Source organism: Jaculus jaculus, chromosome 1, assembly GCF_020740685.1.
Source record: "Jaculus jaculus isolate mJacJac1 chromosome 1, mJacJac1.mat.Y.cur, whole genome shotgun sequence".
Lineage (NCBI taxonomy): Eukaryota > Metazoa > Chordata > Mammalia > Rodentia > Dipodidae > Jaculus > Jaculus jaculus.
In genome coordinates this window covers 154,889,373-154,911,098 of record NC_059102.1, presented here as the reverse complement: position 1 = coordinate 154,911,098, position 21,726 = coordinate 154,889,373, and the positions used below count along the sequence as shown (strand labels likewise).

General features: G+C 57.9%; 2 protein-coding genes across 10 annotated transcripts; both read right to left on the bottom strand.

The window, feature by feature from the left end:
• Positions 1-1,142: 1,142 nt before the first annotated feature.
• Tnni2 (troponin I2, fast skeletal type) lies at positions 1,143-5,974 on the bottom strand. 4 transcript variants are annotated; one of them, XM_045141766.1, is made up of 9 exons: positions 5,937-5,974; positions 5,788-5,853; positions 3,455-3,484; positions 3,258-3,264; positions 2,679-2,720; positions 2,455-2,583; positions 2,228-2,317; positions 1,490-1,666; positions 1,143-1,360 (listed from the first exon to the last, which is right to left on the bottom strand). In XM_045141766.1, exons 3-9 carry the CDS (start codon positions 3,460-3,462, stop codon positions 1,265-1,267), a joined length of 549 nt encoding a protein of 182 aa, XP_044997701.1. In that variant the 5' UTR covers positions 3,463-3,484; positions 5,788-5,853; positions 5,937-5,974; the 3' UTR covers positions 1,143-1,264. The 4 variants fall into 4 exon arrangements, with proteins under 4 accessions (XP_044997701.1, XP_044997700.1, XP_044997702.1 ...); XM_045141765.1 differs by lacking the exons at positions 5,788-5,853; positions 5,937-5,974 and adding an exon at positions 5,223-5,493; XM_045141767.1 differs by lacking the exons at positions 5,788-5,853; positions 5,937-5,974 and adding an exon at positions 5,286-5,384.
• On the bottom strand, positions 5,520-11,473 carry Syt8 (synaptotagmin 8). Of its 6 annotated transcripts, none has more exons than XM_045141761.1 (11): positions 11,435-11,473; positions 11,140-11,234; positions 10,784-10,925; positions 7,732-7,841; positions 7,456-7,628; positions 6,964-7,062; positions 6,667-6,825; positions 6,425-6,592; positions 6,184-6,289; positions 5,937-6,070; positions 5,520-5,853 (listed from the first exon to the last, which is right to left on the bottom strand). In XM_045141761.1, exons 3-11 carry the CDS (start codon positions 10,792-10,794, stop codon positions 5,620-5,622), a joined length of 1,194 nt encoding a protein of 397 aa, XP_044997696.1. In that variant the 5' UTR covers positions 10,795-10,925; positions 11,140-11,234; positions 11,435-11,473; the 3' UTR covers positions 5,520-5,619. The 6 variants fall into 6 exon arrangements, with proteins under 6 accessions (XP_044997696.1, XP_044997697.1, XP_044997695.1 ...); XM_045141762.1 differs by having other exon boundaries at positions 7,732-7,837; positions 11,435-11,472; XM_045141760.1 differs by lacking the exons at positions 10,784-10,925; positions 11,140-11,234; positions 11,435-11,473 and adding an exon at positions 8,645-8,661.
• Between the last annotated feature and the right edge of the window lie 10,253 nt (positions 11,474-21,726).

Genomic DNA, 21,726 nt, shown 5'->3' with positions numbered 1-21,726 from the left:
GGTGAAGGAGATATCCTTGTGAAAGCCACTCTGGGCGTCTGTGGGCACCCTGCAGCCATGGCTGGCCTTGCAGTGCTCTGGTAACCCCAGTGTGGGGAACTACAGGCAAAGACAAAGCACTGTAGAAGCTTGCTCTGGGGTCCCTACTACAGACCCAGCCCAGGGACCTCTGAAGGCCCTGATGGCACCCCACACAAGGAAAGCCTGGCTACACAGCTGCGCGGTGACTGTTCTTATTAGTAGAGCCTGCTGGGGACCCTATAATTCTGTCGGAGAAGATCCTGGGCCTGAGCAGAAACAAGAGTCCCTGGTGGGACCAGGTCGAGCCTGCTACCAGCCTTAGCCCAGGGACAGACATTCAGGCCTCACTAGATGGACACAGGCTTCTCCTGGTGGTGCACTAACTGAGGCCAGTCCTTGTGCATCTCTGTGGGAGGGCCTGGAGCTGATTGCCCAGCTTTGCAAACAAGTGCTAAACCAGTCCAGGTTCTATGTCGCTCACTGGGGTGCAGGATGACATTGCTGGTCTTGTGGGGTGGCAGTGAGGCATCAAGACAAACTGTAGACTGAGCCCTGCCTTCATCTCTCTGTTCAGGGCAGACACTGGGTACAGTGTGTGTGTGTGTGTGTGTGTGTGTGTGTGTGTGTGTGTGTGTGTGTTGGGGTTACCTACCCCACAGTCATGTGGTTAGAGCTCTATGGGTAGAGACTCAGGGTCTGCCATCTAGAAGTCCCGGGGAGGGGTTCCCAGTTTCCTGCCCCAGATAGAACCCTGAGGAGGGGCAGACTTACAGGAATGTGGACTGCCCCTGCCCTGGGGAAATGGCTCCCACCACCACTGAGACTGTCTTTGAGTGTGACTGCGGCAAGGGACAAAGAAGTTCATCTTAGACACTCCTGCTCAGTGATGGTGGCTATCTTTCTCCAGGCCCTGTGGAGTTGAGTGTGCTCAGAGTGAACTCAAGATACACCTGGAGGCCCATGGTGGTGTCCACTCAGGGGCTTGCTTTGAAATCTCTCTGAGCCCCGTGGGGCCTCCACACCTCCAGGACTTCCCTCCCATGCTGCTGCTGCTGTTGCAAATCCCTGCTGATGCCCCAGAGTGGGCCGGAACAGAACCAGCTCAGACAGCCATGGGGATACGAATCCTTTATTGACCACTGGAGTGAGGCCAGGTGCCCCCGGCCCGTTGTCAAGGGCTCCCCAGTGTTCTGCTGGGTGCTGGATGCTCAGGGCAGGGGCGGGGAGGGGGCGCATGCGCAGTCTAGGACTCAGTCTCAAACATCTTCTTCCGGCCCTCCATACCGGACTTCTCCTCGATATTCTTCCTCCAGTCACCCACATCGCGCAGGTCCCGCTCCTGGGGGCAGGACCAGAGAGGCATGAGACCCCACAGGCACCCGCCCACAGAGCGCCCCGAGCCTTGGTTCTCCACCCACCCCCACCTGTCAGAAAGGGGAGAGCAGAGTCTTCCGCAGGCCCAGCCTACCTTCTCCGTGTCCTCCTTCTTGACCTGCTTCAGGTTGGCTCTCAAGTCCATGCACACCTTGTGCTTGGAGCCCAGCAGTGCCTTCAGCATGGCGTCGGCCGACATGCGCACCCGCCGCAGTGGAGGCCTCTTAAACTTGCCTCTCAGGTCAAACAGCTTCTGGTTCATGTCTTCCAGCTGGGAGGAAGGAGGAGGTGTATAGACCAGGAGCCTGGCAGCTTCCAGGTCCCTGGCCTTGCCCTGTGCCCTGTGCCCTGGCCCTTACCTTCATGTCTCTTTGCCCCACTCACCCACATGTCAGCTGGCTCCGTCCCCACATTACCTGACCTGCCAATATCTCCCATATTCATTTTATCCCTGTATCACTGGTCCCACCCCCATGTCCCTGGTTTTACTGTGTCCATCTTCTATGGCTCTGGCCCCTCCTTCACGTCTCAAGTCCCATCTCCATATGGACTGGCCCATCATGGTCCTACCCCACACTGCTGCCTCTTCCTTCATGCCCCTGGCTCCACGCCCCATGTGCGTGTTTTTGTCCTATGTCCATGCTCCATGACCCTGGCCACCCCCTGACCCCCGCCAGGCCCTCCACAGTCCACGGCCCCGCCCCCACGCTACTGGCTCCACCCCCTTGTCTCTATCTTCCTTCTGCTCTACGCTCGCTGGCCCCGCCCCCATGTCATCTGTCCCCGCCCCCTGCTCGTGGCCCCGCCCACACGCCCCAGCCCTGCCCCTCACCTCCTTGCTGCTCTTCTGCACCTTCACCTCCATGTCATACTTCTCCTCCTCGGCGGCATCGATCTTGGCGTGAAGTTGTTTGCACAGCTCCTGGGTGAGCGAGGGCCCGGTGAATGGCTACCCTGACATCGGAGAGCGCCCCGTGCCCCCTGGCCCCGACCGCTCTGGCTGGCCCTCTGAGGGCTGGAGGCGAGGGCAGCCGGCCGCAGAGAGAGAGAGGGTCCTACCTGCACTTCGGCCATGGAGCCCGGGATGTGCAGTGGTGGGCAGTGCTCGGACAGGTAGTTCTGCTTCTCGGATTCGCGGCGGCTCTCCTCCTTCTCCAGCTCCGTGGCCGCAATTTGGAGCATCACACTCTGCGGGGTCGGGGGCACCCGGTGTGAGGGCTCGTGGCAACCTCACTCCCCCCCAACCGTCCAGCCCCCAGCCGCTGCGGCAGCCTGTCCCCTACCTTCAGGTGCTGTCTCCGGGCCGTGATGGCCCTGTTGCGTTTCTGCGGGACAGGGCAAGGGGACCCGGAGTCAGTAAATCAGTCTGCTGGGGGCCCCCCAACTGCCTTTCAGGGGATGACCAAGCCAGGGGCTGTTGCCTTGGCAGTTGGACCTGGGGCTTCTGAGGGGGCCATGGGAACCCCCCTACCTATTATCCCATTCATTACCCTCCCGTCCCAGGCCTGCTTCAGGGCCCGGTGCTCGTGAACCCGACACTTTGATGGCACATGGGGTTGGAGGGGAAAATGAGGCTGGGGGCTGAGTGTGGAGGAAGGGGGTGTGGCTGGGCCTCAGGGCCCATGGGGAAGCTGCCACCAAGGTGAGTGGGAGCAGAAATCAGAAAGCAGAAGTGATTTCCCTGTGAGCCAGCCCCACCCGCACTTCCCCTATCCCATCAGACACTGGTCAGCCACTTCCTCTCTCTTAGGGGTGTCTCAGTGGGTGGGGCACTTAGAGGGTGGGAGAATCTTTCCTGAGCTTTAGGGCCTTAAGCTCTGCCCTATCCTCAGGGGCCTTCAGTCACCCCCAAGTATACTTACCTCCTCACTGTCCCAGGAGGAAGGTGGCGGTAGGGTAGGGAGAAAAAAGAAAAAGGTTAGACCATGGTGGTGGCAGCCCTGGAGCCCTAGGTGAGATGGGGTGAAGGGGTGAGTGGTGGTCAGGGAGGACAGGGAGCTAGGGGACCCATGCCCTAGTGAGGGGACAATGGGGGGATGGCACAATGGGCGCCACTTACTCTCCCATCTTGAGGTCTTGTGTTTAGAGCCTGTGGGGAGAGAAAGGCAAAGATGTCAGGGCCTGTCCAGCAGGAGATTGTGCCCAGCAGCCATAGAGGACTTCTCACTCACCAGTCCCACTTCTGCCCTGCCCCCAACTCCGACCTCCTTAGAGTGTAAGGTCTTGGATGGCACCCGCCCCCTCTCCCCCAGGGTGAGAAGTACGAGGAGAAAGTGATCCCACAATGTCCCAGGCAGGGCCAGAGGAGCTGCAGCTGTCCCTGAGGGAGTGGTGGGGGACTGACCAGCACAGGTGGTGCCAAAGACTGTTATTTTTAACTCTTGGTCCTGTGATGGAAGAAAGTGCTCCCTGATGTGGCCTGGGGGGCTTAGGTCCCCATTTGCTTGACCCCTAAACTCTCTGGTCTGCACGTACTCAGAGCCGAAGCCCACTCGTCAGGGGCATGGCCAAAACCTCCACCCATCCCAGTCGCTCCCTTCAACATGTACTGCTTCTCACGACCAGCTCTGTGGAAGCCCCCTGAAAGAGCTGCTGAAGCAGCCCCCGAACCCTGTGGCCCTCCCAAGCCCCTTCCCCAGGAAGTGTTCCTGCAAGCCAGTTTAAGTATGGCCCTGTCCTCTGGCCTAAAGAGGCTAGGCCAGGCCTCACCTAACGTCAGGGCAGCAGCTCTGGGAGCGAGGTCAGGTCTACAGCAGCGAGCTGGGCTGGTGGGCCAGGGGGAGGGGTATAAATGGCTTCCCCCAGGCCGGGCCCCTGCTCAGAAAGGGCATGGAGTCTCCTTAGACCAATGGGGGCACAGAGAACCGGAGAGACTCCCCACCTGCCCAGCCGCCTGGCCGGCCAGCCCGAGCACTGGCCTGTCCAAGAAGTCTTGGGTGGGGGAGCTGGTTTGCTCTATTTATGGCTCAGTGACGAGTTCAAGATGCCACCCTTGTTCTTGCAAGGAGCCCAAGGACAGCGAGTGTGGCTGTTGTGTGTCGGCGCCTGGGGCACCCAGCACAGGCATCCACCAGTTTCCCTCCCACGGGGACCTGACCCCTCCACCTGCCTGCTGGCACAGCGTCTTCATCAGGTGTCCCTCCTGGTGTGAGCCCGTGGCTCACCGCCCACCCAGCACCTACCCCCGCTGCCTGCTGGGTGTCTACTCCCTGCTTGGACCCCTTCGTTGACTGTTCCCAATTCAGCCCTCCTACAAGCCCAAAGGGTCAGGACTCGCACAGTCAGTCCCTAAGGCCCTAAGTGTGGTAGTTGCGGTCCAGGGAAGGGGGCTCTCACCCCTCCACATGAACCTGCCTTCCCACTCTGCGAGAGGGGGATAGCACGGGTCCTCAGGCCAGCAGTTTGTTCCCCTCCCAGCTTGCCACATGCCCTGCCTGTGAGTGCCTTTTGCACAGGCAACTTAGAACATGTCCTTCTACCCCTTAGAGAGTGGTGCCACCGCCCTAGGAACCTCTCTCTGACCCACGGAGATTTGCCCCCACCGCCTCCCCATCCCCGGCTGCCTGGGCAGACCACACATTGCCCTGCTTCCCCAGGCTGGAGCCATTGCTCCTCGCCTGCCTTCGGGGGCCCCGCCCTGCAGAAGCACCCAGCTTATGGCTTGGCCCCAGCCCTGCTGCTCTTGGGCCCCTGGGGATCAGAAGAAAGTTGGAGTCACTAAAGCCAGCCAGATGTGCCAGGATTAGGAGGCGCTTCTCAGGTCATGGCTGCACCCCCAAAGATTTCAGAGCAGCTTCCAAAGGCAGCTACTGCCCCCTGCTGCTCACACAGGGGATGCCCCGTTCCATCGGTGCCAGACGGTGTCTGGGGTCTTCTGAGACTATCCTCACCCACAGGGCCTCCCAGTTGCCTCATGTGTTTGCACAGGACCAACTCCAGCTCCTTCCTTTTCTGCCATCCCCAACTGGTAGAGAGGAGAGTGCCTATCTCTTGGAGTCAGGCCTTGGACAGAAGCTCAGGTGAGTAACCCTGTGGTATCTTTGGCAGGGTCTGTGGGTGCTGAAGGTGGAGCTAGCTTCGCATTTCACAGTCCCTTCTTACGGAGCTCCGTCAGGACACAGGCGTGGTGGGGGGGAAAGAAAGTGTTTATTACAAAATGTTCTCTTGGACGGTCTGGGTCAATGCGCATGGCTCCACTCAGGGAAACTGAGGCCCAGGATGATTTCAGGAACGGGGCCTGGGCAGGCGCCGTTGGGGATGCAGACCCAGGGCTCGGTCCACCTCCCTGGGGGGCTGCAGGTGATGCCACTGGGCAATGGGCCGACGCGCATGCGCCAGCATATCGGCCCAGTGCTGTAAGGGCTGACCTGAGGCCCTGGGGCCCAGCCACACCTTGCCCACAGGCTCAGCCCGGAATTGTAGTCTGTGGGCCCAGATGGCCAGCACCAAGTCCACACTCTGCAGAGACGGAGAGAAAACATGGCGAGTTAGGCCTGGCACAAGGTTTCATCCCACTTTTGCCCTTCCTCCCAGCCGCCCACCTGGAGCTGACTGAAAGGGACCAGGAAGGTAAAGGCCTCGTTGAAGTAGGGGGTGGTTGTGCCCTTTTTAGTGGATGTCTTCTTCCTCCTCCATTTCCTCTGGTTCAGGATGAGCTGAACCTTCACATAGGTCTCTGTGCAGAGAAGGGGAGTCAGAAGTGCATCCCTCCACAGGCAGGTCAAACCGGGGCCCTGGTCTTCTGTCTCCCCCCACCCCCCACCCCCGAGGAAGCAAGTGCAGACTCACCTGCCAACCCCGTACTCAGGCCTCGGGCCTCCAGCACAACCACCGTCAGGCGGCCGGAGCCGGGCACGTAGCGCAGCGAGAAGCATAGCTCACCGATCTGCTTGGGCTGCCGGCAAAACGGGGCTTGAGCTGGAAAGGTTATTGTTCCCTGGGGGCGTTGGGGCCCTGCAGCTGAGCCCCCCGGGCCTTGGCCTCCCCTACAGCACAGACAGAGCTGCCGCCCCTGACAGCCTTGGCTCACCTCAGCAGTGCCTGGTGGGCCCAGCTGGTACCAGCGTTCTAGGACATGCTGTGGGTCCACCGTGTCCAAAGGCAGGTGGAGCTCCCCCAGAGCCTCATGCTCTGAGAAACGCTTGAAGTCCAGCAGCCGCACCTGCAGGGTGGTCCTGGACAGCTCTGCTTGGGGGACCTGTAGGCGGGACTGTGAGCTGGGCCCCCGGTGCCCTTGCCCTGGCCTTCCCCACCCTCCCGGCCCAAACTCACGGGGAAGCAGCAGGTCTCTTCGAACATGGGGCAGAGTGTGCCCCGGTGCACCTTCGTCTCATGTCTGTGCCCAGCCTGGGGGGAGACACTGACACGGGCGTAGGGGTCTGCGGTGCCCTCGGCCTTCAGGTCTGTGGCCTGTCGCAGGCCTACCCTGATCTGGGGGGGTGGGGGGCGCAGGTAAGATCAGCACAGAGCTTCTCTCCCAGGTTCCCCCCCCGCCCCACCAACCCAGTGCTTCACTGATCACATTCTCCACCAACGGCAGAGTCCATGGGCCCTCTGGGCGCTCCTCACCTCCTGGCTTCCAAAGTCATATTCCAGTGAGAGCAGCAGACGCCCCCACTTACGAGCTCCCTCGGAGCTGGATTCCAGGATGTCCACATCTGGCTGGACCTGGGTTGGATAAGCAAGGCAGACAGATGTGGCTGAAACCTAGCCCTGTGCCCCTAGCCCCCGCCCCATGCACATACCCAGAGTCCCGGGCTCCCAGGAGACTGTTCTATTCCGTTATCCCGGTGAAGCCACCGCCTCCAGGCCAGCCCACCACAAGGGCCTCCATCCTCAGCTCGGCTCCGTGAGACTACCGGATGTACCCCAACGTGGCGTGTGTGGCATTACTGCTTCCCTCAAGATCTGCTGTGACCCACAGACCAGCAGCTGTCTGCTTCTGTAATACCACCTCCTTCCTCCATGTCAGGAAGGCCTGCCCAGGCTGCTCCGAGCTCCCCAGCTCGGACCTTGCACTGCCCTCTCTGCAGTGAGCCGTCACGGGTCCCTGCCCCTCACCAGGTGGGCGGTGGTACTGCTCCGGGCGCTTTGCAGGCCCACGGCCTCCTTGTCTTTGGGTTGTTTTCTTGGGCGCTGGTGGCGGCGGTGGCAGCAGCAGGCGACACAGAGCAGACAGGAGATGATGAGGGCGCCGGCGGCAAGAGCGGTGATAATGAAGACCCAGCGTGGCCCTGGGCCGGAAGCACGAGCAGCTGAGATGCCGCTGTAGAGAACCTGGGCCCCCCAACCAGGCCCGGCCATCCCCATACCACCCTTGGGGTTCACACCACTCACAGGGGATCCTGGGAACGAGGTCTGGAATGAGACCTGGCACAGCAGTGGTACCAGCCGGAGCTGAGGTGCTCAGGGGCTCTGGGGCATGCCCCATCATCCTGCCCTGCTGGCTTAAAGAAGGTGACCATGAAAACCAGGTCACCAGACGGTGGATCTTCGACCCTTATCCACTGTCCCATCACCTGCAGCAGGCAGTGCTGGGTCTGCCTGGGTAACGAGGCAGCTTGGGGTGGCAAGAGTCAAGGGCGCTGGGCTCGGGAAGCGAGGCAGAGGGAGGCTCTGACTCCTACCTGAAGCACTGGCTTAGCTGCCACAAACCTGGCTTCCTAGCCACTGTTCCCAGCCCCCAGCTTCAACCAAAGAGGCCAGGCCTGGGCAGGTCGGTCACTGCCTTTACTGGCCCTTGCCCAGTGAGTGCCCCTTCTCCCATTGCAGGAAGCTCTCCTGTCCTTGACCCTTGGTCTTGGGACCAAAGACTCTTCCTCATTTCCTAGCTGGGGTAGGGGGGCAATCACACTCTCAGCACCCCAAGTCCTATTCATTGTGGCCCTAGTCTCAGGAGTGGCTTGAACCACGTGGATGGGGTTCTGTGAGGTTGTGGGGGAGGGCACTGGAGGTCCAGGGCATGGGGCCGCCGGCAGGTGGGTGCAGGTTTGAGCAAGCCTGGACTGAAGAAGCTTTGCTGGCATGGGCGCCAGGCCAGCAGTGCCTGGGGATGAGGGCGAGGTGGGGGCAGGCAGGGGCAGGGCATAGCTGGGAGGGCCTGAACATTCCTCTGCGCTGACTCAGTGCCTGCCTGGACTCGCCTACCTGCCTACATGGCCGTCCTGGACATGTGGGTGCAAATGAGGCGGCCACACGGCTGCCACGGCCTCTGCACTCCACCTGCCCTGGGGCCCAGGAGGGTGTTCACCTGGCAAGGCTCGTTCCTCCCTCCATGAGCAGGGTTGGTGAGGTTCCCAGCTTGGGTTGGGAAGGGGGCACTGTGACCCCAGGTCCAAGGGAGACTTCCTGACTTGTCTCTTCCTCTAGGTTACCCAGGACCTCTGCTGGCCAGAAATTAGTTCCTACAACTTGGTGAGGGTTGTCACAAGCGCCTACCACCCTTCCTGCTATGGCCAAGTCCAGACTGGCCGTAGGTTACCATAATGGATCACCCCCCCACCCCCACCCCCGTCCAGGAATGAACAGCGGTTGGGCTGAATTTGCTCAGGGTCGGCTCCATCTGATTCCGGCAGCAGCGTACCACGGCATCAGAATCTCACCTTCTGACAGGCTGGGGAGAGGCAATCCTGGCCCAGAACCACCCACCCCTCAAAAATCTGAGAGAGATGCAGCTAGGGAGGGACTTTCCTCATTTGCCTTTCTTCGATCTTTGCACACATAGACCTGGGAGGTCCCCAGGGGTGGCCTGAGGCAGGAACCCCAGCTATGTGTCCCTGAGGCCAGCATAGCCTTGGAGCAGAGCGGGGGGACTGTTACAGAAACTCATCACAGATGTGGAGGGTGGGAAGGACCTGAGCACAGACCCCCCCCTCCTGAGAGGAACACTATGCTAGGCTCAATGCCGTCATTGCCTCTTAGAATTCCTCCATATTGAAAAAGCGGTGGCATGATTTTATTCAGCCCCCTATCCCATAAATGCATGCAGCCGCTCCAGTCTGCAGTTTGTCTGGTGGGCCCCTTGGTGAAGCCCGGGAAGTAGAAGGGTGAACTGCAGGCCTTGACAGCCCCCTGTCTCCTCCCCTCCCTCCTGTGCTTCTGCGGGATCCTCCCAGGTGGACCCCGGAAGCTCACAGGAGATTGTGGCAGTAGGTGGGGTGGGCTGGAAGGAGTATCTGAGGGCTCCCGGGGTTCTTAAGGGCAAGAGGATCAGGCCAGGCTCAAACAGGTCTTGTTTCCCCAAGTGTAACTCAATGCCACATTTCTGTTCGGAAATGTTGGAACTTGCATGCGTGCCGGGAATCGAGTAACATCGAGGCTTGCAGTTGTGAATTGAGGAAAGGTTGTGAAAGTCTCTGCTTTGTGTGCACGTGTGTTTGCACTTAAGGTCCCCCCCCCCCCCAGCCCTTGTCTGACTGGGCTTCTCCCTCCCTCAGTCTGAGAACAGAGCCCACTGAGGACCCTGAAACAGTGAATTTTCCACTGCTCACCGGGCAGCATTTCTGGGCAGCCTGGTGACACACATCCACAAAGGAGCATAGGATGGCTGGAAGCTGGCCCCGAAGGGCCCTGGGATCCTGGGAACCCCAGTTGCGGCTAGTACTGGAAGATTCCAAAGGTCTAGAGAGCTCAGGGTCCCTTTGGCTCCCCGGGTCCTTGTGGTGGTAAAGGTGCGGGTCAGAATACAGCCACCAGGTGGCGCTGTGCATTCCCCCCACTGGTTCGCACCAAGCAACAGCTTTCATCCACTTAGCCTGAGCAGGACAGTTGCAGGAGAGACTTTCTGGCTCCCACTCCTTAACCTAGGGATCTTTGCTGGGATAGCCTCGGGTGGTGCCCACCCGTGGGAGGCAGGCAGGCCTTTCTGCTAGCTTCCGTCCATCTTTCCTGGTGGTGCTGGGGAAATACCCTCTTTAGGGCCAGCACTGATGGGCCAGGAAAGAGACCGGTGCCCCAGCCCGGCCGCCAGGCTCCCTGGCAGTGACCCTGCAGATCTGATTCTGCTTTCCATTGCGTGCAGGGCAGCTGGCTCACTCCTTGGATTGCGGCCTGCCCTCATTGTCGTGACCCCATCTCATCTGGCTCATCCTTCAAGCCCTGCTAGAACCTTATCTCCTTCCCAGTGCTAAGGTCCCTTCAGGCCACCTTATCATGTACCAGATGCCACCCAGTGGTCTTGCCCAGACAAAAGACCAGCACAGTGGCCCTGAGACCCTACAATCCCCCGCAAGCCCAGGACTGGACATTCATCCCTTGTGAGTTCGGTTTGCTACCCATTCCCCTCACCGAAAGTCCAACCAGACCTGTTCATACATCAGTGCGAGCAGGTTTCTGTGGGCCCCTCCCCTGGAAGAGCAAGAGCGCCCAAGTGTGGGGTTGCCCCTCTCACCTGACACCCATGGCTGGTTTGGCTAGCTGGCCTCGGGCCTTCCGCTCAGACCTTGGCCATCGTTAGGCTGGTCTGCTCTTGGGTGGCACTTGGGGCCCACAGCAGAGCCAGTGTCTGCTCTGATGCCAGTGATTGGAGGAGTCTGGGGGGAGGGGAAGGAGGGGAGAGGCAGGGCCTCGGGGAGCCCCACCTCATGACCGGAACTGCTGGTCCTCAGAGGCCAGGGAAACTCCCTTGGGAAGGAAGGTCTCCCCCCCACCCCATCCAAAGTTCTGGGACCAGGTTTCTGGGCTCTGGGCTGTCTCCAGGGGTCCATCAAGCTTTGCAAGAGGGGGTGACAGGGCTACCAGGCTGACCTCTGAGGGTGGACTTGGTCGGAGCAGGCCCTCACACCAAGGAGATCTCTGAGTCACAGGCTGCCAGGTGGAAAGAGAGTGCCTCCTGCCAGCGCCTGCATTGGGAACCACACAAAAGGACGGTGGGGCTGGGCAGGGGACTTGCGGGCTGTTGCAGGGCAGTACTGCGTAGTCTCTCCTGAGATCATGGGTACCTATATGGTCCTGCTGCTACCCTAGAAAGCATGCTTGAGGTTATCCCACCAGCTGAGCACGCTCCTTTGAGTTCTTGGTCTCCCACGGGGCCAGCCCTCACCTAGGTGGCCAAAGTCCTTCCTGTGGTCTAATCTCAGTGCTTGTTTTCACTGGGCCCAACCAGGCTTTGTCATCCGAGCTTCCCATTGTGCTCCAGCTAGCTGGTCTGGTCTGGTGACTCTAGGACCCAGTCAAGATATCTCACTAGCCCTTATCTGTGGCAGCAGTCAGAGGCTGGGTTGGTTAATGGTTAACAAGACCTGTCTCACTAGCATACAAGCTGGTTGGACAGGACTTACTGAGGGAACCCCAGCTGGAGGATGCTCTGGGGTCACAGCAGGTGACATGTGGGCACATGTGATCCTCACAATTGGCTCTGGGCACATGATCATGGACATCTACCTGTGGGGAAGGGTCCCAGCTTGTGTGACCTAACTGGTGTGAGAGGGACTTTGCAGTAACTAAGACTGCAGAGGCCAGGAGTACACCCACTCACAGTCCAGGAACAACACAGCACCTCACTTGCACAAGCAGGCACCTGTGCTTTGGGGCACATCAGGCCCCAATGTGCAGCTGAGCTTCAGGCCCCACAAGTGGCTCTCTCAACTAGGCTGTATAGGGGCTTTGTGCCTCCCCAGAATGAGGGCGCCTCCATGGCCAGACGGCGTCTGAGGTTCTTGGGCAGGAAGGAGAAAACCAAACAGAACTGGCAGCCCATGGCTGGCCCCGCGGCCCCCAGACGGCGGCTTGGCAGCCGGCAGCCCCATGGAGACCCTGGCGGGGCTCCTGGACGAAGATGCTTCCTTTGAGGATGCCTGGGGAATGTTTGAGGTTGGAACACACGGCAGACGCTGGTGGGGGGAGCCGCAAGCTGCTGCCACAGGGGCAGAAGACGTGCTGGGTCTGCACACATGCTCACTGTCCGTACTGACCCCGCTAGAGGCCCAGTTGGGCTGCATGCCTCTTTTATTTGGGGCCTGAGATGGCCAAGGATGGGTCTTTAGCTTGTCACAGGCCTCTGTGCCTAGTCTCTGTGTGGCCCTGTCACACAGGATTCAGGGTATTTATAGCCTTGTCACTTAGAGAGGCTGTACCCCAACCTTGTGGTGTCTGTGCAGACCCGAGTCTCATCTCCCAAACACCTGGAGAGGGTGGGGGAGATGGCGGCTCAGTGGGTATGAAGTGTTCGCCACTTAAGCATGAGGACCTGAGTTCAGAACCCCAGCGCCCGTGTAAAAGCCAGGCATGCTCGTGCATGCCTGTGTAACCCAGCCCTGGGGAGGTGGAGACAAGAGAATCCCTGGAGCTGCCTAGCTAGTCTAGCTGACTGTGGGAGCCTCAGGTTCCGTGAGAGACCCTGCATCACAGAATAAGATGGAGAGTGACTGAGGACAACATCCAAAGTCAACTTCTGATACACACACACACATACACACACACACACACACACACACACACACACCCCTAAACACCATACAAATGCAAAACTTAAAAAATAACACCTAACTTCTGAACATCCGGGGAGCCTGTACCCTGTTATGTCCCTCAGCACTTTGGGACACAGCTGTGTCATGCCAGTGCATGCAGAACCTGTACCCCATCCCTTCAGCACCCAGGGAGGCTGTACCCCACCAACAAAATATCTGCAGAGATGGCTCCATCACCTGGGCTTCCAAATCACATAGCTCCTGTCTGAGCTTTGAGGGGGTCATGCACCATCACGGGGGCATCAGGATCCTGCACCCCATGTGGAGTGAGACGCTGAACTACACAGTCTGTGGGCAGTGCACCTTTGAGTTCTGAGAAGCCACACCTGGGATGCTAGCATGTGAACTCTGCTCCCTGGAGTGTCTGGGTGGTCTCCCCTTTATCCACATGGAACCCACCCACCGGGTACATAGGGGTATCTTTGCTTCCTCCAATTCGTAGCATCTCCCAAGGGTGCCAGGGACCTAGGGTCCAGAGCTTCATTTCTGTACAGTTTTGTGAAGGTCCCATTCAGCTACAGATTTCTGTTTGGTCAGGGGAATCCTAGAGTGGCATCTTATCCCATACTTGTGAATATGGGGGGCAGGCATGCCCTGAGTACCCCCATGCAGCTGGGTGACCTGTTCTCGCTTAAGCTTGGAACAGGGGTCTGTTATGTGGTCACCAGGGTCCTGAACAGCCCATACCCCACTTGTTGGAACCACTGAATTGCCTATTGACATAGAGCACGTGGGTCTGCGTGCCGGGCCCAGGGCCCAGGGCCGGCGCCTGGTTCCTGTGGTTTTGGACACACCGTTCTCTGTCCATCGCACTGCTGTGTGTGTCCCATTCATCCTTGTCTCCCTCTCTATATGTGCCATTCATTGAGTGCTGGCCCGCCTGCCTGCCGCAGCCGCCCAGGTGTCTAGACTCTACCTGTGTTCTATGAGCTGCACCCTGTCCAGGAGCCTAGGGCTAGAATTCTGGGCCCAGTGGGCTCATGCTCTGATCTCTGCACCCCAAGAGTTTGAGTGTCTGATCCATGTACCTCATAAGTTTGACTGTCTTGTCCATGTATCCCATAGTCTGGGTGTCTAATCCCTGCTCCCCATTAGCTGAGCACCTGGTTCCCCATAGTTCCCTCCACTACAGGACTGAATTTCCCATATAGTCTCTTTCATGTCTGCATCGTGGCTACCCCTATGTCCTGTGAGTGTGTGAAACCTAATATTGGGACAATCCATTCTTTGAAGAACCTAGTGACTTCTACAACACCCTTCATTGACATTTCCTTTTTTTAATTATTCATTTATCTGTGAGCAGAGAGAGAAGGGAGATAAAGAGAACTCCAGACGCACACACCACTTTGTGCATCAAGCTTTATGTGAGTACTGCCGAACCGAACCCTGGTTTTGCAAGGCTTTGCAAGTAAGTGCCTTGAACCACTGAGCCATCTCTCCAGCAGCGATTGATTGAAATTTCTGATCCCAGAACTTCACTCATCTGAACCTCATAGTGCCTGCTCCTTGGAGACCCTGAACCTCATCATATGTCCAAGTATACGGGCGCCCTGTGCCCTCAGAATCAGAATGTTTAAGTTCCAGGGGTCCCATTTTGTGAGACTCAGCTGTCCTGCCCCTTTCCATCTGAGGGTCCTCATGCCCAATCCAAAACCTCTCAACATGGGTGCATCTGTCACCTGCCTCCCAAGCGTCTGTGATGTATGTACCAACTCCTGAGAGAACTGGAGTGCTTATCACATATCTTCTTAGATGCAGCTGGCCATCTGAGGCTGAGTGTGACCCTGTTCCTCCCCCCACACAGCTCGGAGCTTGGAACCATGCTTCCCCTTGGGGCGAGGAGACAACTCGTCTTGTCTCCTGGGTCTTCTTCCTGGGCACCCTTCCCTTCCTGTGTGCCCGGCAGCCTCATTCCTTTGAACAGCTACATAGCAAAGACTTCGAACATCAGCCCACAGCTCTCCTGATCCAGTTTCCAGGGTCTCTGTGTGCAGCCCACCCCTCACCCAAGAGCCTGTGCCCCAGCCCCCGAGTGCTGGCTGACAAGCACCCCACTACAGGGCCCAGGTGCTCCTCTTCATCATCGCCTGAGGTTTGGACAGCTTGTCCCCTTCACCAGGGTCTTTGGCAGCCTCACACCCCGCGGTCTGTCTCTCACGTAGGCCCGGATCCCACAGCCAGACCTCCCCGTGCCTGTTCCAAGTTCCACTGCGTCTTTGGATGCCCACCGCCCATTCATCATCGGCAGGCGTCACGGCCCATGTGAGTCCATATTCATCTTTGTCCGAGCATCTCTGGGCCCTATTCATGCATGGCGCCAGACGGGCTCCTTCCCCTTCCAAGCCTCTGAGGGCTCCTGCCCTGCCCTGGAGATCTGAAGCCCCCCACCCCACAATCCCAGGAGCATCTGAGAGACGTGAACCCCACTCATGCAAAAGATGGGGTGTCTTGTACCCCCATAATATAGTGTCATACCCGACACAGACATTCCTAAGTGACTATAGATACTTGGATGGAATCGGGGGTACTGTAGTTTGTACCCCACTCTGTGGTCTACCTGTGAACTGAGCATTGGGGCACACTGTTCCCTATCCAACCAGGGTCTCTGGGAGGCATGTGTCCAGACCTCACATAGGTCTACATTCCGGGAGGGGGCTCCCGGGTGGCCAGTTCCAAGCTCCAGTGTGTCTTTGGATGTCGTGACCCCATTCAGGAGTGTCTTGGCTCTGGTGAGCCTGTTCATCCCTGTGCCGGGGTCTCTGTGCTCTATTCATGCGTGGCTGTGGGCAGTCTGCACCCCATCCGCCCCCCCCTCCCCGTCTCAGAGACAGTCTGTGCATTGTCCCCCCTATTCCAGGAACAGCTGCCGGCCAGCCAGCAGGCACATTCCAGGGTTTGGCCTGAAGCCAACGCAAACCTTAGCTTTGCTGGCATGAACACCAAGCGGGGCAGGCAGGCGTGGGACTGACTGAGGGGAGGAAGGGGGCCTTGGGCGGGGGGCGGGGGGAGAGAGTGAGGAACCTTTAGTTTGGGGGTATGCGATCAAAGCCTTCCCTAGACACACAGTGTTCGGCACTCAAAAAGATAATAAGTGGGAAATGAGCCCCCCTCATGACAGAGGCATGTCCTGGACTGGCTGCCAGCAGGGGCAGCTGTCCGTACAGGGTGGGAAGAAGAGCCCTCCACCATGGTGGCTATTTCCCGGCCAAGCCGCCCACCCACGGCTGCGTGGGCGGATAGGGGAGCAACTCCCCCCCCCCCAGACTAACTCGCCAGTCTGGGCCTGGGCACGTTCCTGGGTTGAGAGAGGGTCAGGGGTGAACATGGGGGCTTCGCCCCTGGCGCCATAGACCCCTGCTCCTCAGCGCTCCAGGCAAAGATTCTCAGTGCTGGAAGGGCCACGGGGAGACTGGTGTGTGGCTCATGTCTCTAGTGAGGCTCTCTAAAGGATGGTCCCCGGCCCCCGCGCCTGTGGCTCCAGGGCGCCTTCTCCAGAGCAGGCGAAGGGGACGAAGTCTTAGAGGGTTGCCGAGAGCCGTGGCCCGTTGTCGCTCAGCTGGGCCACCCCTCCCAAGGTACTCGGGAGACAAGCTGATCGCAGCTCTAGGTGTGGAAGTGCTCATCTTGGCTGCCTGGGCAGCTCACTGGTATCCCTGGGTGGTCATGGTTACTAAAACTAGCCCTTTGAACCCCTCTTTCAAGACCCAGAGGTTCATGTCTCTCCCCACCCCACCCCCAGTTTGAAGCATCGTGCCGTCCTCCCCGCTGGGCCCGCCTGGTTGGCTGTCTGTGGCCGTGGGTGGCCTGCATTCTAGAGTGCTGCTGTGGAGCCCCTGTCCTGCCGATCGAGACCTTGACCCCAGGCTTTTCACGGACACTTTCTCCCCAGTTACCCCCACACTGCCCCCGCCCCAACAATTTAGCCTACTTAACCCACTTGGGTTCTGTCAGGACGGAAAGGGGTCACTTCAAACAAGCGTGTGTGTGCTGCGGTGGGGGGGGGGGGAATGGGCTTTTAAAGGGGACCAAGATTTGCCAGAACTTGGTTGATGGGGATGTGAAGGGCAAAGCTCCATGGTGCCCCAAAGCACAGAGACCCCTGGAAAGGATTGCAGTTGCTCACTGGGGCCCAAGGCAGTGGCCTGCATGCTAAGTGTAAGCCAGGGACTGCCATTAACACCAGCTGCTCTTCTCCTTTGGGGGCAAGTAAGTGTCTCCCCACAGCTCCAGAAGGAGCCTGGCACATGAAGCTCCCCTCTCGTGGCCTCGGCTCTAGCCCAGAATGGGCTCTGAGGTGGGTAGCTTATCTCCCCTGCCTGACTGAAGGTCTACGGTTGAATAAGTGTTGGCCCCTGAGCTGGGGTTTGGGTGGGCTCAGGACCTGTATGTGCCATAACTCGGCTCTCTTGGGGTGATCCCAACTGCAGTGACTGGCCCTGAAAGGGGAGCAATGGTCCCAGTCAGCCCAGCAGGCCCCATGCAGGGCAGGACAAGGCAGGGCAGGACCAGCCGGGCGCCCAGCTCCCCCTGCTGTTTGCAGGCTGCTCCTGAAGGCCGCCTGACCTCCCCTTCTTAACGGACCCCTGTTCTCTCCTGACTGACCAGCCAGCCTGGCTCCGCCCTGCTCTGGTGCCTAGCAGGCGTTCGGGCGCCCCCTTCTGTACACAGGCCTCTCACAGGGCCTCTCTAGTGCAGCAGCCTGACCCTCCTCCTTCCAGGGGCTGTCCTGAGCCTCTGGACTTTCTGAGCTCTCACTTTCTGGGCAAAAGTCACCCTGGGGCAATTGGGCTCTGGACTGAGTCCTTGGACCCTCTATTGCACCCGCACAAGGTCTGAACAGCAGTCACTGGGCCTCAGAACTCCAGCTCATCTCGGAAGGAGCTTGAGTCTTTTCTTTTCAAACATGTATATATGCATGTGGGTGCCCTGTGTGAGGGTGCCTGTGTGCATGGGCATGTCGGGCCAGAGGTCGGTATCTGATGCCTTGCTCTACAGGTCTCTATTTAGTCAGGGTCTAGTTAGCTGGCTTGCCCTGGGGTCTGCCTCCCGGGTGCTGGGATGACGGGCGGGCTGCCACACCCACTCAGCATTTACGTGGGATCTGAGCTCCACTGAGCTCTACTGAGTCATGGCCCCATCCCCTGACCACAGCTAGTTGCCAGGCTAAGGCCTCACTGTGAAGGCCCCCAAAGCAATCCCCAAACTCAAGTGGCTGAGAGAGAAGAAAAAAAAAAAAAACAGACCGGAGCATAAGAAATACATGTGGCCCAGGGGTGGATGACCCACGGGGTGGAGAGGCCACCGGCTGACACATGAAGGGAGCTAAAACCCTTCACAGTGACAGCTCTGCTCATTAAAAAGCAGAATAGCCGGGCATGGTGGCACATGTCTTTAATCCCAGCACTCGGGAGGCAGAGGTAGGAGGATCGCTGTGAGTTCGAGGCCACCCTGAGACTCCATAGTGATTTCCAGGTCAGCCTGGGCTAGAGTGAGACCATACCTCAAAAAACCAATAAATAAATAAATAAATAAATAAATAAAAAGCAGAATATAGGACTGGAGAGATTGGCTTAATGATTAAGGCACTTACCTGTGAAGCTTAAGGACCCAGGTTTGATTCCCCAGGACCTTCATAAGCCAGATGCACAAGTTGGCACATGTGTCTGGACTTTGTTTGCGGTGGCTGAGAGTGGCCCTGGTGCACCCACTTTTTTTCTGTCTCTCTCTTTTTTCTCCTTTCTCTGTCTCTCTCAGATAAATAAATAAAAATTAAAAAAATTTATAAAAAAGCAGAATGTAATCTGCAGAGGGAGGACTGAAGATTCCTAGGGAAGCAGGCGAGGGGACTTTAGGAGGACACAGTTTGTCTCAGGACCAGTGAGAAGATGGACAGAAAGACACTGGCTGAAATGAGGCCAGTTCACAGGCCAGGACAGAGAAGATAAGGCCCTGGGGTAGCCGGGGAGCCGCAGACAAGCTGGCAAGTGGGCTTCTCTTCTTGGACGTGTGCCACTGGACTCTCCAAGAAGTGAAGTAGGTCTCCTCCAAGTGTGGGTGATGTGCACGCTCAGTCACATTCATTTATGAGTGGACGTGCAGTTGCCACATGGACATTCAGATGGACAGATTCTTTCTCTCTCTAAGCTGAAGCGTAAGCAGTCATCTTGGCTCCTGAGTTACCAGACACAGGTGAGTCTCTCCATCCGGGCCTTGCTCCTGCCTGGTAGAAGCCCTGAGCAGTGTGTCGAGGCTGCAGACCCGTCTGGGAAGGAACGAGCCTTATCCCACACACCCAGAAGCACCCCGCAGGACGACTGCACACAGATGTGTCCAGGGTGGCTCTGCCCCTATGAGCAGAGAGTCCACTCTCAGGCACTGGCTGAGCTGCCAGCCTCTTCAGGCAGTCCTTCAGCCTGAAACCAAGGGCTCTCAACCCCCACCTTGCTCCTAATAGTCACAGCAAGACATATGGGGTCTGCAGGTGACCAAAAGATGGTCAGAACCAAACACGGGCTCATATGGTGGTAAGAAGAAGTTCAGGCCTCCTTCCTCTTGAAACCCCGACTTTCTCGCCTACCTTTCCTCTCTCCTGCCCCCATGATATATCCAAGCACTGTGGCAGCTGAGAGCTTACTGCTCATCCCACCACCCCGTCCACATTTGAGGTGCCCTAGATTTCCACCTCTGCTGTGGGCTATGGACAATGGACAGACGATGGATGGATGGAGGGTCTGGACTGCCTCTGCCCCCGGAGCCCACTGCTTCTCTCACAGCCTGTTTGCTCGGGCTGTGCCTCCAGCAGCCTCCCCACCCTCGCGTGTGCCCTCTCTGGAACTGGACACATCAAAGGACCCCTGGCCCAAACCCAAGCTTTGGAAAGGCCCCAAGCGTCTGAGCAGGCTCATCTCACACTGCAGCCCATTCTCAGGAGACTACACAGAGGGGCACACTGTGGGGAGGAGGGGGATCATCTGGGGGCCAATCCCTCCCCAAGGACTCAGGGCTTTGGGGTCCCTGGATCCTCACTCACTGAGCTGGCGTCCTGGTCACAGAGGTCTCCGGGCCTGTGTATCTGCCCTGTGGACTTCTCCTTGGCTTCGCTCACTAGTCTCTGAGGGTCTGTGCACATGTCATCTGTACCCTTCTACCTTTGGGTGTGTTTGGCTTCTGGGTCATCTCTAGGTCCAATATCAACCATGATCTGTGGATCTACATGACCACCAGGGGCCTGGGTTTCAGCAGTGTCAGGAATCACCTGGTGTGGGGTAATCCACCTAGAGCCATTTGCCTCTGAGCAAAGCTAGGGACCATTCACTTTCCTCCTATAGGAATCTCAGAGCACCAAGTGAACTATCAGGTGGCGAGAGCCCAGAACCAAAACTCAGGGTCCTCTGTTTCCAGAGAGCATGTTTCTCTGCATGTCCACACCATGTTTTTAGCATTTCTCTCCCAGGGCTCTACACCAAAATAACCTCCTTCTCCCTGTATCTATCCACTTACCTACCCTTCCACCTACCCACCACCTATCCATCCATCCATTTACCTCCATCATTTTTCCTCCCTCCCTCCTTCCTTCTCTCCCTCCACATGCCTGATTCCATATGACCTGGTCCACAGACTGATGATGGCTCCTTTCATAGGCTAGAGAACTTACTAGAGACATGAAGCCCAAAGGGCCAGTCAGGGTAATTTGTTTAAGACTGGTTTGAAGTGGGGGGCACAGGATCTTGCACACAGGGACTACAGTTTGGGGGAGCTACTACCCATGGAACTGACTGTTGGGATCTGCTGCTTGGGGTGGAGTGGGCTGTGGGTGCCACGGAGATCCTAGACTGGCCAGTGGGCACCCCTGTCCAGGCTGCATCAGCATGGTGCCATGCTCCTGGCCTCTAACCATGGGGAGAGGCTCCAGCAGAAGATCTGGACATAATCCTCCTGCAGATTACTATAAGGGTTTCAATGCCAAGGCCAAGATCTGGGGACAGCTTTGGAGCCATGGGTGGTACAGGTGTCTGTGGGCAGGGACTCACTCTGGAGTTCTGAAGCTCTCCTGTGACCCTCTGGCAGATGTAGCCAAGAATATGTGAGATGAAGCAGGGATACCAGCAGCCTTTCTACCCCTCTTCTCCATATGGCCAGGAATGTCCTCAGGTTACTGGATTGTGGGACTGGGAAGATGGCTAAGTGGTTAGAGGTGCTTGCTTGCAATGCCTGTCAGCCGAGGCTTAGCTCCCCAGAACCCAAGTAAAGCCAGACACACAAAGCGGTACATGTGTCTGGAGTTCGTCTGCAGTGGCAAGAGGCCTTGGCACACCTATTCTCTCTGCCTCTCCCTCTCTCTTCTCTCTCTCTCTCCCATTATTGTGTTGTTAACTTGTTTGACATAAATCCCCCCTGGACACTGGGAGATGGCTCGGGGGGAAAGTGCTTACCACCCGAGCGCGAGGATCTGAATCTGAGCCGTAGCACCCATGTCAAACACCCAGTGTGGCAGCGCAGGCTCGTCACTCAGGAGGCACTGAGTGGATCCCCAGGAGCAAGCTGGCTAGTCTAACCCAATCGACAAACTTCAGGGTCTGTGTGAGACCCTGTCTCAAAGCAATAAAAATAAAATTAAAAATGAACAGGTGGAAAACAACAGGGGGGGGGTGCCAGTGTAGGTCGAGCTATGATGCATACATGTGCATGAGTTCCCACACACTTATGAACACACCTACACACATGTGTACGCAGCAATAATTCTCCTGAGTGGTTAAGCCAGCTTGGTAGGAAGTTCGAGGCACAGACCTCCCTTGTCCTTCTTTGGGGCTCTGCAGCTTGCTTTCCCTGTGTGTTGAGCTCATGACCTTCCAAGTCAAAGCCCTGG

Coding starts and splice junctions, on each gene's coding strand:
- Syt8 (XM_045141761.1), bottom strand. Junction 6,593..6,666: donor AAGAGACCTGCTGCTTCCCC/GTGAGTTTGGGC, acceptor TCCCGCCTACAG/GTCCCCCAAGCAGAGCTGTC. Junction 6,290..6,424: donor GCCCACCAGGCACTGCTGAG/GTGAGCCAAGGC, acceptor TTTTGCCGGCAG/CCCAAGCAGATCGGTGAGCT.
- Tnni2 (XM_045141766.1), bottom strand. Junction 2,584..2,678: donor CCCGGAGACAGCACCTGAAG/GTAGGGGACAGG, acceptor CCGACCCCGCAG/AGTGTGATGCTCCAAATTGC. Junction 1,667..2,227: donor TGCAGAAGAGCAGCAAGGAG/GTGAGGGGCAGG, acceptor CCTTCCTCCCAG/CTGGAAGACATGAACCAGAA.